General features: G+C 37.3%; 2 protein-coding genes and 1 non-coding gene across 3 annotated transcripts; 1 reads left to right on the forward strand and 2 right to left on the reverse strand.

Moving 5' to 3' along the window:
* The first annotated feature begins 496 nt into the window (after window positions 1–496).
* LOC134670526 (uncharacterized) lies at window positions 497–3,016 on the forward strand. Its single transcript, XM_063528335.1, has 3 exons — window positions 497–787; window positions 873–1,185; window positions 2,132–3,016. Exons 1-3 carry the CDS (start codon window positions 516–518, stop codon window positions 2,921–2,923), a joined length of 1,377 nt encoding a protein of 458 aa, XP_063384405.1. The 5' UTR covers window positions 497–515; the 3' UTR covers window positions 2,924–3,016.
* Window positions 1,199–3,548, reverse strand: LOC134670527 (uncharacterized). Its single transcript, XM_063528336.1, has 2 exons — window positions 3,056–3,548; window positions 1,199–2,081 (listed from the first exon to the last, which is right to left on the reverse strand). Exons 1-2 carry the CDS (start codon window positions 3,182–3,184, stop codon window positions 1,335–1,337), a joined length of 876 nt encoding a protein of 291 aa, XP_063384406.1. The 5' UTR covers window positions 3,185–3,548; the 3' UTR covers window positions 1,199–1,334.
* A 5,625-nt stretch (window positions 3,549–9,173) lies between these two features.
* On the reverse strand, window positions 9,174–9,284 carry LOC134671021 (U6 spliceosomal RNA). Its single transcript, XR_010099161.1, has one exon. It is a non-coding gene; the product is annotated as a U6 spliceosomal RNA (small nuclear RNA).
* Between the last annotated feature and the right edge of the window lie 369 nt (window positions 9,285–9,653).

The following is a 9,653-nucleotide window of genomic DNA, read 5'->3' on the forward strand; positions in this document are numbered from 1 at the left end:
TACTTAGCCTTTCGTATACTCTTGACCTGGTGACACGTGGCTCTGCCGTGATCAGCTCCCAAGCGTGCTGTCGCCGCGCTCCGCTCTGGCGACGCCAGCTCTCCGGCCAGCTGTGTGAAGTACCGTCGCTGCCCTAGCGGCTGGGATGAGGAGGTAACCTGTTTCAGGTTAGGTGCACGTGGCGTTGGTAATGAAAAGCACTGAATCTACTGAACTATTGTATATTGTTATTCACATACGGATCTTACTCTATCAAAACGTCATATGTAATACGTAAAACTAACCCGTCCTGACTCGCGTAACTGTGGGCCGCCGAGGCATAAATGTATGACAAATGAGACCATGATGGCGAAGCCGGTATGACCGACCAGCTATCATCTGCGCGCCCCGGCGCGTGTGCTTGCGACGAGCTTCGCATTTGAACAGGGCCGTTTCCAATCAGTGATTAGACTGGTGAACGGTGAATGAAGATCCAATTGAATGACTTTCCTTAGTTGTTCCGTATTGACCTCTTTATGGTACGTTTACACGCTTGCCAAGCCTTGGCAAACGGCAAACAGCCCCAAGCCTATACAAATCTCGTTTGGCGTTTGAATGGCGTTTACACGCTTGTGAATGCGTCAGTCTGCAATAAACATCCAAGCATGGCGGACACCGAACTTGTGGCGGCTATTGCATTTGGTTTAACGTACATTTATTTAAAATGCAAGCAAAGTGAAACAAAAAAAAGGAGAGCTCGACGACAGCGAAGATGGTGGATGAAAAAGATTCATCGTAATCGTACCAGGTGACTACTATTTTGATTAAACCATTATCTGTTGCAGTTAGTTACGTTATACCACAATACTTACGATATATTATATTTTTTACAGACAATTTATGGAAGAGAAATTTAGTGAACTTTTATATGAACCATCTGGAGAGTTCGATAACTTTTGCCGAATGAGCTATCCTGATTTTGAGTTTTTACTGCAGAAAATTTCACCAATGATATCCAAGCATGATACAGACTTCAGAGAAGCTATACCAGCCAAATTTCGTCTTGCCATTACGCTACGATTTTTAGCATCTGGTGATTCTTACATAAGCCTTCACTACTTGTTTAAAGTATCTGTCACTACGATATCGATAATCATTCGTGAAGTTTGCCGAGCTCTTAATGAGATTCTAAAGGATCAAGTTAAGGTAAGAATAAAACAAAACATTATGTTATATATTTTTTTTGCTGTACTACTTTTATTTAGAGTTTAATAGAATGTTATACATTTATTTAGAGTTTAATAGAATCATTGCTTTATTATTATTGTTTAATTATTCAACAAGTTTAATAAACATTATGTCGACGAATCAAAATCTTCAAAAGCATTCAATAAAGCCATGTTTATAATGTTGGTTTCATGTGGAACTGGATTGATGACTTGGTCCGATATAATGCGAATAGATGACGAGGATGCTGTTGATGTAGATGAAGCTGTTATGTTTGGCGCTGAATGTGAGGTTTCGGAGGTTGGAGAGGGAAAAAAACTTAGATTGTTATGAATGGGTTCAGAATTAACGCTATTAACTGATGCTGGCCGATTCGGAAAAAGTTGAGATGGTGTATGGCGTGAATATGCACCAGCCATTGACGACGGTCTAGAATAATATTGAGGGTATGGTGTATGACGCTCATTTGATTTTTGATTTATTCTGTTTATAAACAACCCATCTATTTGGTACATCAAAATTTTTCGTTCATCACTTGGCAATTCACGTAGCTTTATAGCCAATAATTTAGCATATAGATCGCAATCGTCGTCTTTGTAAGCAGGTATATTTTCATTCTGCTTTTGACCTAAAACATTTGTTAATTGTCCAAAAGCCACGGCCATTTGCTTTTCAGCCGTTTCAGAACAAGGGCGACGACGTTTATTAGTAACCGCCTGTATGGTTGGTGGTCTGGATAGTGGAGTAACCGTACTTGTACGGTCTCTTATCACAGGATCATCCTCTGTCTGATCCGCGGCAACCGTACTTGTACGATCTCTTATCAGAGGATCATCCTCTGTCTGATCTGCATCTTCTTCTATTTGTTGTGATTGCTGCAAAAAATAATATACTGTTCTTACACTTCATTTTCTTAATTTTACAGATGCCCACCACAGCAGAAGGATGGCTTAATATAGAAGAAGGATTCAGGACGAAATTTCCACATTGCATAGGTTCATTGGATGGCAAGCATGTAGTTATTGAAAGCCCAGCTCATAGTGGAACAGAGTATTTCAATTATAAGAGAACGTTTAGCATTGTTCTTTTGGCGTTAGTGGATAGCAAATACAAATTTGTGTTCGCAGACATCGGGACTCAAGGAAGAATAAGTGACGGTGGCGTCTTTAATAATTGTTTACTATGGAAAAGAATATGTAGAAACGAGATAGATTTTCCACCGCCTTGTCGACTTCCAGGATCGAATATTAATATTCCATACGTGTTTTTAGCTGACGGTGCGTTTGCATTGAGTCAACGCGTAATGAAGCCCTACCCTGGAAACCATGAAGTAGGCTCACCAAAAAGGTTATTTAACCAAAACTTATCTAGATCCCGAGTTGTAGTTGAAAATACGTTTGGAATTTTAACCTCAGTTTTCAGAATATTCAGACGCCCTATCGATTTAGCACCACAAACTGTGACGGAATTTACGATGACTTGTGTATTACTACATAACTTCTTGAGAACAAGTAAAAGTTCTTCAAACCGATATACTCCTCCGAGTTCGTTTGACGTATATGACAGTAATGGAAATATGGTAACCCGTGGTTCATGGCGCAGAGATAACGACATATATAATGCATTGCAAAATTTACCACAAATACCACGAAGATCTCCGCTGAATGCCAAAGAAGTCAGGGAAGAATTTACTTCATATTTTAATAGGATGAGATAAGTTCACAAAAATAAGCATATATACGGTCGAATTGAGAAACTTCCTCCTTTTTTAAAGTCAGTTAAAATGTACAAATAAATGTATAACCAATGGTATTTTTTTTTATTTTAAATAAATGATTTTTTTACTTACAGTTTCGCTGTTTATCCCTTCATTGCAAGTATAAACTGGTAGTAAAAATGACTCCATGGTTTCGTAAGCATACCAAGACGGATTGTATATTTCAGCGGCACCTAAAATAAAAAAAAACCTCAACATCATTTTAAAATACTTATCCAAAGATACCCCAAACGTATAGGTTTAATGAAAAAAAATTGAGTTTCTGTTCTATGTATGGGGAACCCCAAAAAATTTGGATTTTTTCTGATTTTATTTTAAAATCTTAATGCGGTTAACAGAATACATCTTCGCACCAAATTTCAATAATGTAGAAATTTTATTAAGAAGTGTTTTTATTCGTTTGAGGAATTTGTTAATAAGTCTAATTGCTAATAATGTATTGATAATTATGTATAAACTAATGACATTGTAATTTACAAATTCAATTTAATTGTAATGTTATTAAGTAGGTAATATGTTTGACTTGTAATTTTATTTTATTACCAATAAATAATGTCTATGTCTATGTCATGACGAATCTATAAGGGTCCCGGTTTTGCCATTTGGCTGCGGAACCCTAAAAACGTTGAAAATTAGATCGATTATTCCGCAAGATACCTAGTTGCGGTTCGAAACTATCTTGCTAAATAAATACTCGAGAAACTATACACAAGTTATACCTTGCTAATAAGACTATCAAAATAATTATAAATATATCGTAGGAACATACCTGCACCCGAACGCATAGATTCCCGTTTTTTTTTCAAGTGCTTGCGAAAAGTAGTCATCAATATCTCTTTTTTATTTTTTATATCCTTTACTGGCCGTCCGGTAAGTTCAGCAAGACGAATCCATGCATCTGCTTGTTTCTTCTTATCTTTATGATTTGAATCTTTCGGATTCCAGATGCAGGATTCCATCTGGTAATGTTCCAGAAACGAAAGAGTCTCTTCATTTGACCAGCCACTCATTTTTTATTATTTTTTTCGTACAAACAACAAACGTGTACACGCCGCGAGATCAAAATGGCTACTAAACGCGGGCCAACGTATAAATGCGTCGCAAGCGCTTGCCACAAACGCCCTTTGATCTGCGTAAAAACACCGACACTCGACTGGATCGGAAGCAAGCACCTACAAGCTCACGCAAGCCAAGCCAAACGCCCTTTTTACATGCTTGCGATTGTCGAGGCTTGCCAAGGCTTGGCAAGCGTGTAAACGTACCATTACATTGAGCCATGGATTCTCGTCCATTTGGCGTGAACAACCATGTTCTAGTATCTGGTTTGGAGACGGCTGGATTAACAAACACACTTACTAGTGAGATCGTCCGTACTCAACTGTTACAAGAAGATAATCGAACAAACCACATTTAGACTAACAATGACACTTATGACACTTCGACAGCGTATATGATAAAGAAGAACACCAAGCTTTTGTGCTCATATTGCAAGCGTAATGGACATGTCGCCCGCAGATGTTTTAAGAGGAAGCGAAGGCAAATTAGCCCAAGAAAGATACGCTTACGTTAAACATTAATTAGTAATAGGCAATTTTTTTTTTATTCCTGTTCTTTAGATCATTTTAAGATACTTTATTTTCGAATCCAACCAACTTTCCCTCCGGAAGTAGGTAAAAAAAAATAGTTTAAAAAAAGAGCCGTTCTTGTTTGTTAAAAATAGTAATAGTATTTTTAGTTCGTAAACGTGACGAAAATAATATATATAATGAGTCGACAATGGAATCGGTCAAAATATTTACACGAAAAATAACTAATTCAATAAATTGCGGGACCTCACGGATATACGTCGTAACTTGATATAAAAAAAAGTTATAATTAAGTCTTTGATTTAATTACCATAAAACTACTTCATTAAGCTATTTATCCGAGAATCCAACATCAATATTATTTGTATCACTTTTATATATATTTACGCCTTAAACGTGCTAGAAAAAATGGTTATAGATATAATTTCTAGCAGACTTTGTTCTGATAACGTTCAAAGTGATATTCAATACATAATCACACTAAAACATGGTCAATGTAATAAATAAGAGCAATTTAACAAATTCGCTAAATGAAACTACCAAATTTGAACTCTGTGCGCTAATGCTAAGGATTACATTTCCTTGCGGCGCGCGGGTACAGTTTCAATGCGGGCGGTGGCGGGAGTTCGTGCCAAGGACGCGTGGATAGTATGTAGGTAAGTATGTACTTAACTACAAGTTGCTACAAGTGACAGGCCAATTCGAACGTGCGCGGGCGTCCCGCTCGCACCAAATATTTGTGCGGCCAAGTCTGAGCGAAATGAACGCGCGCGTGAATGATAGCTAATTAAAAATAACTGATATAATTTCCAACATTATTTTAATATTGGTTGATGTTCAAATTATACACGTCAGTCGTCAACGTTATGACCCACTACAAAAATAAAAATTTCGCATGACTATCGTTCTTATTTAATTTCAGAATGGCATAGTGTGGAGTGGCATTATAAAAGGAATACTTATTATCGTAGTCATTTGACAGTTTGGTGACACTTTCACATTCTGTCACAGCGAAGTGTGTAGGCCCACTCTTTAATTTTATATTAAAGTCTATCCAACAACTTTGTCAGTAGAAAAAGGCGCGAAATTCAAATTTTCTATGAGACAATAACCTTTCGCGCCTAAGCGTCTGTAGACTTTTTTTTTCAACAAACGTATTATATTGACTATTTCGTGCTCTTTCTATTCATAACTAGTTTACGTTCCTAAGTTTCAGAAAGCCCCCTCTCGCTGTCTGCGAAAATCGACGCCACACTCGCGTTCGCGGCTTCACGCCGCGATTCGCGCACGAGTGTGGAGGAGGCTTAATAAGTATAACATAGTATAATAATAGTCGACGCCAAAGATATGTTTACACTTTTGCACCTTATTCCTTTGTAATAAGGCCAAAAGTACGGCTTTAAAATGACAACGTTTTACACAAAAATAAAACGCTAATTACATAACTTACCATATTCGGAACCTAAGAACAATATTGAGAGTGGCAACACTGTCACAGGAGGCTATTTATAAATTACGTCATTTCAAATTTGGGGCAGGGGGCAAAAATCGTCAAAAATAGATGACGTCATTTATGGACAGCCCCTAGGTCGTATTGTCTTTTTCTAGCATATACGTCCCTCTCTCCCCCACACTCCTACCACACAGGCAGGTTGCTTTGTCAGTTATACAAGATAAATTTTCAAGTCATTGTCTCAAAATTATACATATGTGCACCATGCAGGATTAAAACTTTAGGTTCCGAATAGAGATGCACCGGATATTCGGTTATTATCCGGTATCCTATCTCGCCCTTATTTTAATATCCGGCCGGATACCGGATAGTAACTATGCTTGATATCGGAATATAATCATACTCGATTATTATTTTAAAACAATTTAAACGTTCCATTCACTAGCTCGCGCACTAATTTCGTAGTGATAGACCTATATGAGTCCGTGCAAAAGTTCATTACGAAACAGGGCAAAACTTCCACAATGCTCACCTGAAAAATCGGAATGTAGGTATATTTCCGCCTATGGTCAGGCCGTATATCCGGTATCCTGTATGCGGCCAAACAACTATCCGTTGCATCTGTAGTTCCGAATATGGTAAGTTATTTAATTAGCGTTTTATTTTTGTGTAAACGCTGTCATTAAACAGCTGTACCGATATTCGGAACCTAAGAATAATATTGAAGCATGTTTGTTATCGCCTGGTGGTGGGAAGACGCCAAACCAATGTGATTATACATATCCTATGATATACTTATTATGTGTATGTAATATAATTATATTATAAATGTAGTACACCCTTTATTGTAACACCAATGAGGAGAGAGATATTTAGTAAAGTATACAATTTGATAGGTACATTTTGTATAATTAACATAGGTATATATGCCATTAAATAAATAAATAAATACTATAGGACAATTTTACACAGATTGACCTAGTCCCACAGTAAGCTCAATAAGGCTTGTGTTGTGGGTACTAGACGACGAAATATATAATATACACATATCTATAAACTAGACGGGCCCGCGGCTCCGCTCGCGTAAATGAAATATAGAGTTTATCTTATGTTTATTTAACTGCCGACATTACTATGTACATAATAATTAATAACACAGTCAGACAGGGTTGGATATATATGCAACCTTGCCAGGGTTTATAACTGTGATATCCCATTTCTTATTTAATTGTAGTCGTTACTTGGATAACTTAATTCGCAAATTTCTCAAAAAATGATGTGATTTGATGAATAAAAGGCAAGATTGTATCTTTTCATCTACGTAGGTATTTGTGACGTTCCACGGCAAAAGGTACTTTATGGCGGCTGCCGATTACGTCGCATAGCGCCGCAATAATATTGGAGCGATGCTATTATTAACGAATAATAGCGTAAGCGCCAACCACCATAAGGTACGTTTACCTGTGGGACGTCACATTTATAACAACTTGTTTCAACATAAAATTATTCTTTATTTTTATAAGCCTAGTTCCAAAACGTTCATTAGATTAATTTCCGCCTTAAGAATAATATGGACGATCACCGCCCATAAATCGATAATCGCCTTTTCATACAAACGTAGTCCCCATTTCCCTTTCTGGATATTAACATTACTTACTACGGCTACGGTGATGCAACGACCCAAAGTGAGTCCTGGCCTCCGACTCCAGATCACGCCATGTTTCTCGGTCTTGCGATAGCTCTCGCCAGTCAGCATGGCGGAGGTTGGGCAGGTCTAGAGCAACTACGTCGTTTCAGCGGTACCTAGGACGTCCATCGGCTGTCTCCCACTTCGTTGTCCCAAGTACGCTCTCGGCACGATCCTCTCCCATTCTCTTTGTGTCCGAGCCACGGAAGCTCAGCCGCTTTGGTCTCTCCAATACCCAAATATATCGCCAAATATATCGGAACACATTTTTATTATTTCTATGGCAACAAAGTTATATTACGATATATTTGGCTACTTTAGCCGTCACTATCTATTTCATACTGACTGTACATTTGCTTTATGAATGTGTAGTCGCCATTAGATATATATCGTAGCCACCAAGGTCGCTCAAAAATATCTGAACATACACTTTGATTACATTATACATAATTTACATGGTTCAGATATTTGTGAATACCTCATCCGCTCCGATATATCTGATGGTGACTTTCAGCAAGAAGAAAAATCTTACCTGGTCGAGTCGTATCTTATTACGCGAGAAAACAATTCCCGAATTGATTATATCTCTAAAGTCATCCCTTGAACTGATGGACTTCATATTAACGTATCAACTTTTTATTTTTGGGCTTTCTCGGCAGCCCGTTCCCCGGACGAATGGCAATGGTTGCCGAAGCCATAAAAGTCATCTGAATAATATAACTCGAAAATAAATTTAATACAACGAAATGCAAATTATTAGTAATATGACAGAAGTCATTCGTATGGGGGCTACGAAGGTTGACATTGACAGCACTTTTTATTTTACTTCGAGTAAAAAAAGCCGAAATCACTGCATACCAACATAACAAACATAATTTTGGTTATTTGAAGATCGAAACGAAACCAACAGAGTTTCCGAAAATGGCCGATAGTCGTAAAATGAAGAATGTTATGAAAATTTCTTTTGCTTATTGTAAGTTAAATACGCATCGAAAGCGATAGTTTTTATGCTCTAGTTATATTCTCATATTTAGATAATAGATTAGAACAGCTTTTTCTTATCATACGTGCGTCTTATTCGTGAAACGTGTCAAAAACTTTTTTAGAAATTTGTAAGGTGCCATCTCTCTTCTTCCCTCGTTTTTTATCCCGTTCTGGTTTTTCGATTTTATATATATGATTTGCATTTGTGACCACCTGACGAAGCCTGCGTTGTGGATATCCTACCTAAAAATTTGATCATATTTTTATAGATGTTAAATAAAGACTTAGATAAAAAATTATATATATGTGAAGTGTAATTAAATCCAAAATAACAACTACATGCAAAAGTTCTTTTCCTTAATCTTTTAAGCTATAGGTAAGTAAGTACCTGCTAAATTATTTATTTAAGTACCTACCTACATTTTTACCAATATTTTATTCAAAATCAAACATCTAGTTGGAAAGAAATAAGTAGGTAGATAAAGAGTGAAATATTTCACGATTTCGTATGTCATTCTTGCGCAGAGCCATGCTAATCTCTCTCTGTTTCTAGTCAAATTTAAGTATATGAATTATGAATTGCCGAAGTACTAACCCACAATGGGATGTAGGTTTGTTCGTTACCTTGTATCTCTTTTTATCAGCACTTTTATTACTAAAAGTTTATTTGTGACGTCCCGCGATAAAGGTACCTTATGGCGGCTGGCGCTTATGCCGCATAGCGTTGCAATAATATTGGAGCGGCGTTAATAATAGCGTAAGCGCCAATCGTCATAAGGTACCTTTATCCGCAGGATGTCACATTCTGCTATATTATACTAACCCTGAACGGGATAAAAAGACAAATTGCTGATAGATACTTAGACAGATGAAACCTCCTCGCCATATCATAGTCTACCTTAATACGTAGGTTCTACGTAACGCGTATTAACTAGCCGTACCATTCGTATTCGAAAACAC

Source organism: Cydia fagiglandana, chromosome 14, assembly GCF_963556715.1.
Source record: "Cydia fagiglandana chromosome 14, ilCydFagi1.1, whole genome shotgun sequence".
Taxonomy (NCBI): domain Eukaryota; kingdom Metazoa; phylum Arthropoda; class Insecta; order Lepidoptera; family Tortricidae; genus Cydia; species Cydia fagiglandana.

Bases quoted from the DNA above. Each gene is read 5' to 3' on its own strand.
- LOC134670526 (XM_063528335.1), top strand. From the start codon at position 516: ATGGTACGTTTACACGCTTGCCAAGCCTTGGCAAACGGCAAACAGCCC. The intron at 788-872 runs GTGACTACTATT...TATTTTTTACAG, and splicing joins ATTCATCGTAATCGTACCAG to ACAATTTATGGAAGAGAAAT. The intron at 1,186-2,131 runs GTAAGAATAAAA...TTAATTTTACAG, and splicing joins TTCTAAAGGATCAAGTTAAG to ATGCCCACCACAGCAGAAGG.
- LOC134670527 (XM_063528336.1), bottom strand. From the start codon at position 3,184: ATGATGTTGAGGTTTTTTTTTATTTTAGGTGCCGCTGAAATATACAAT. The intron at 2,082-3,055 runs GTAAGTAAAAAA...TATTTTTTGCAG, and splicing joins AAGGGATAAACAGCGAAACT to CAATCACAACAAATAGAAGA.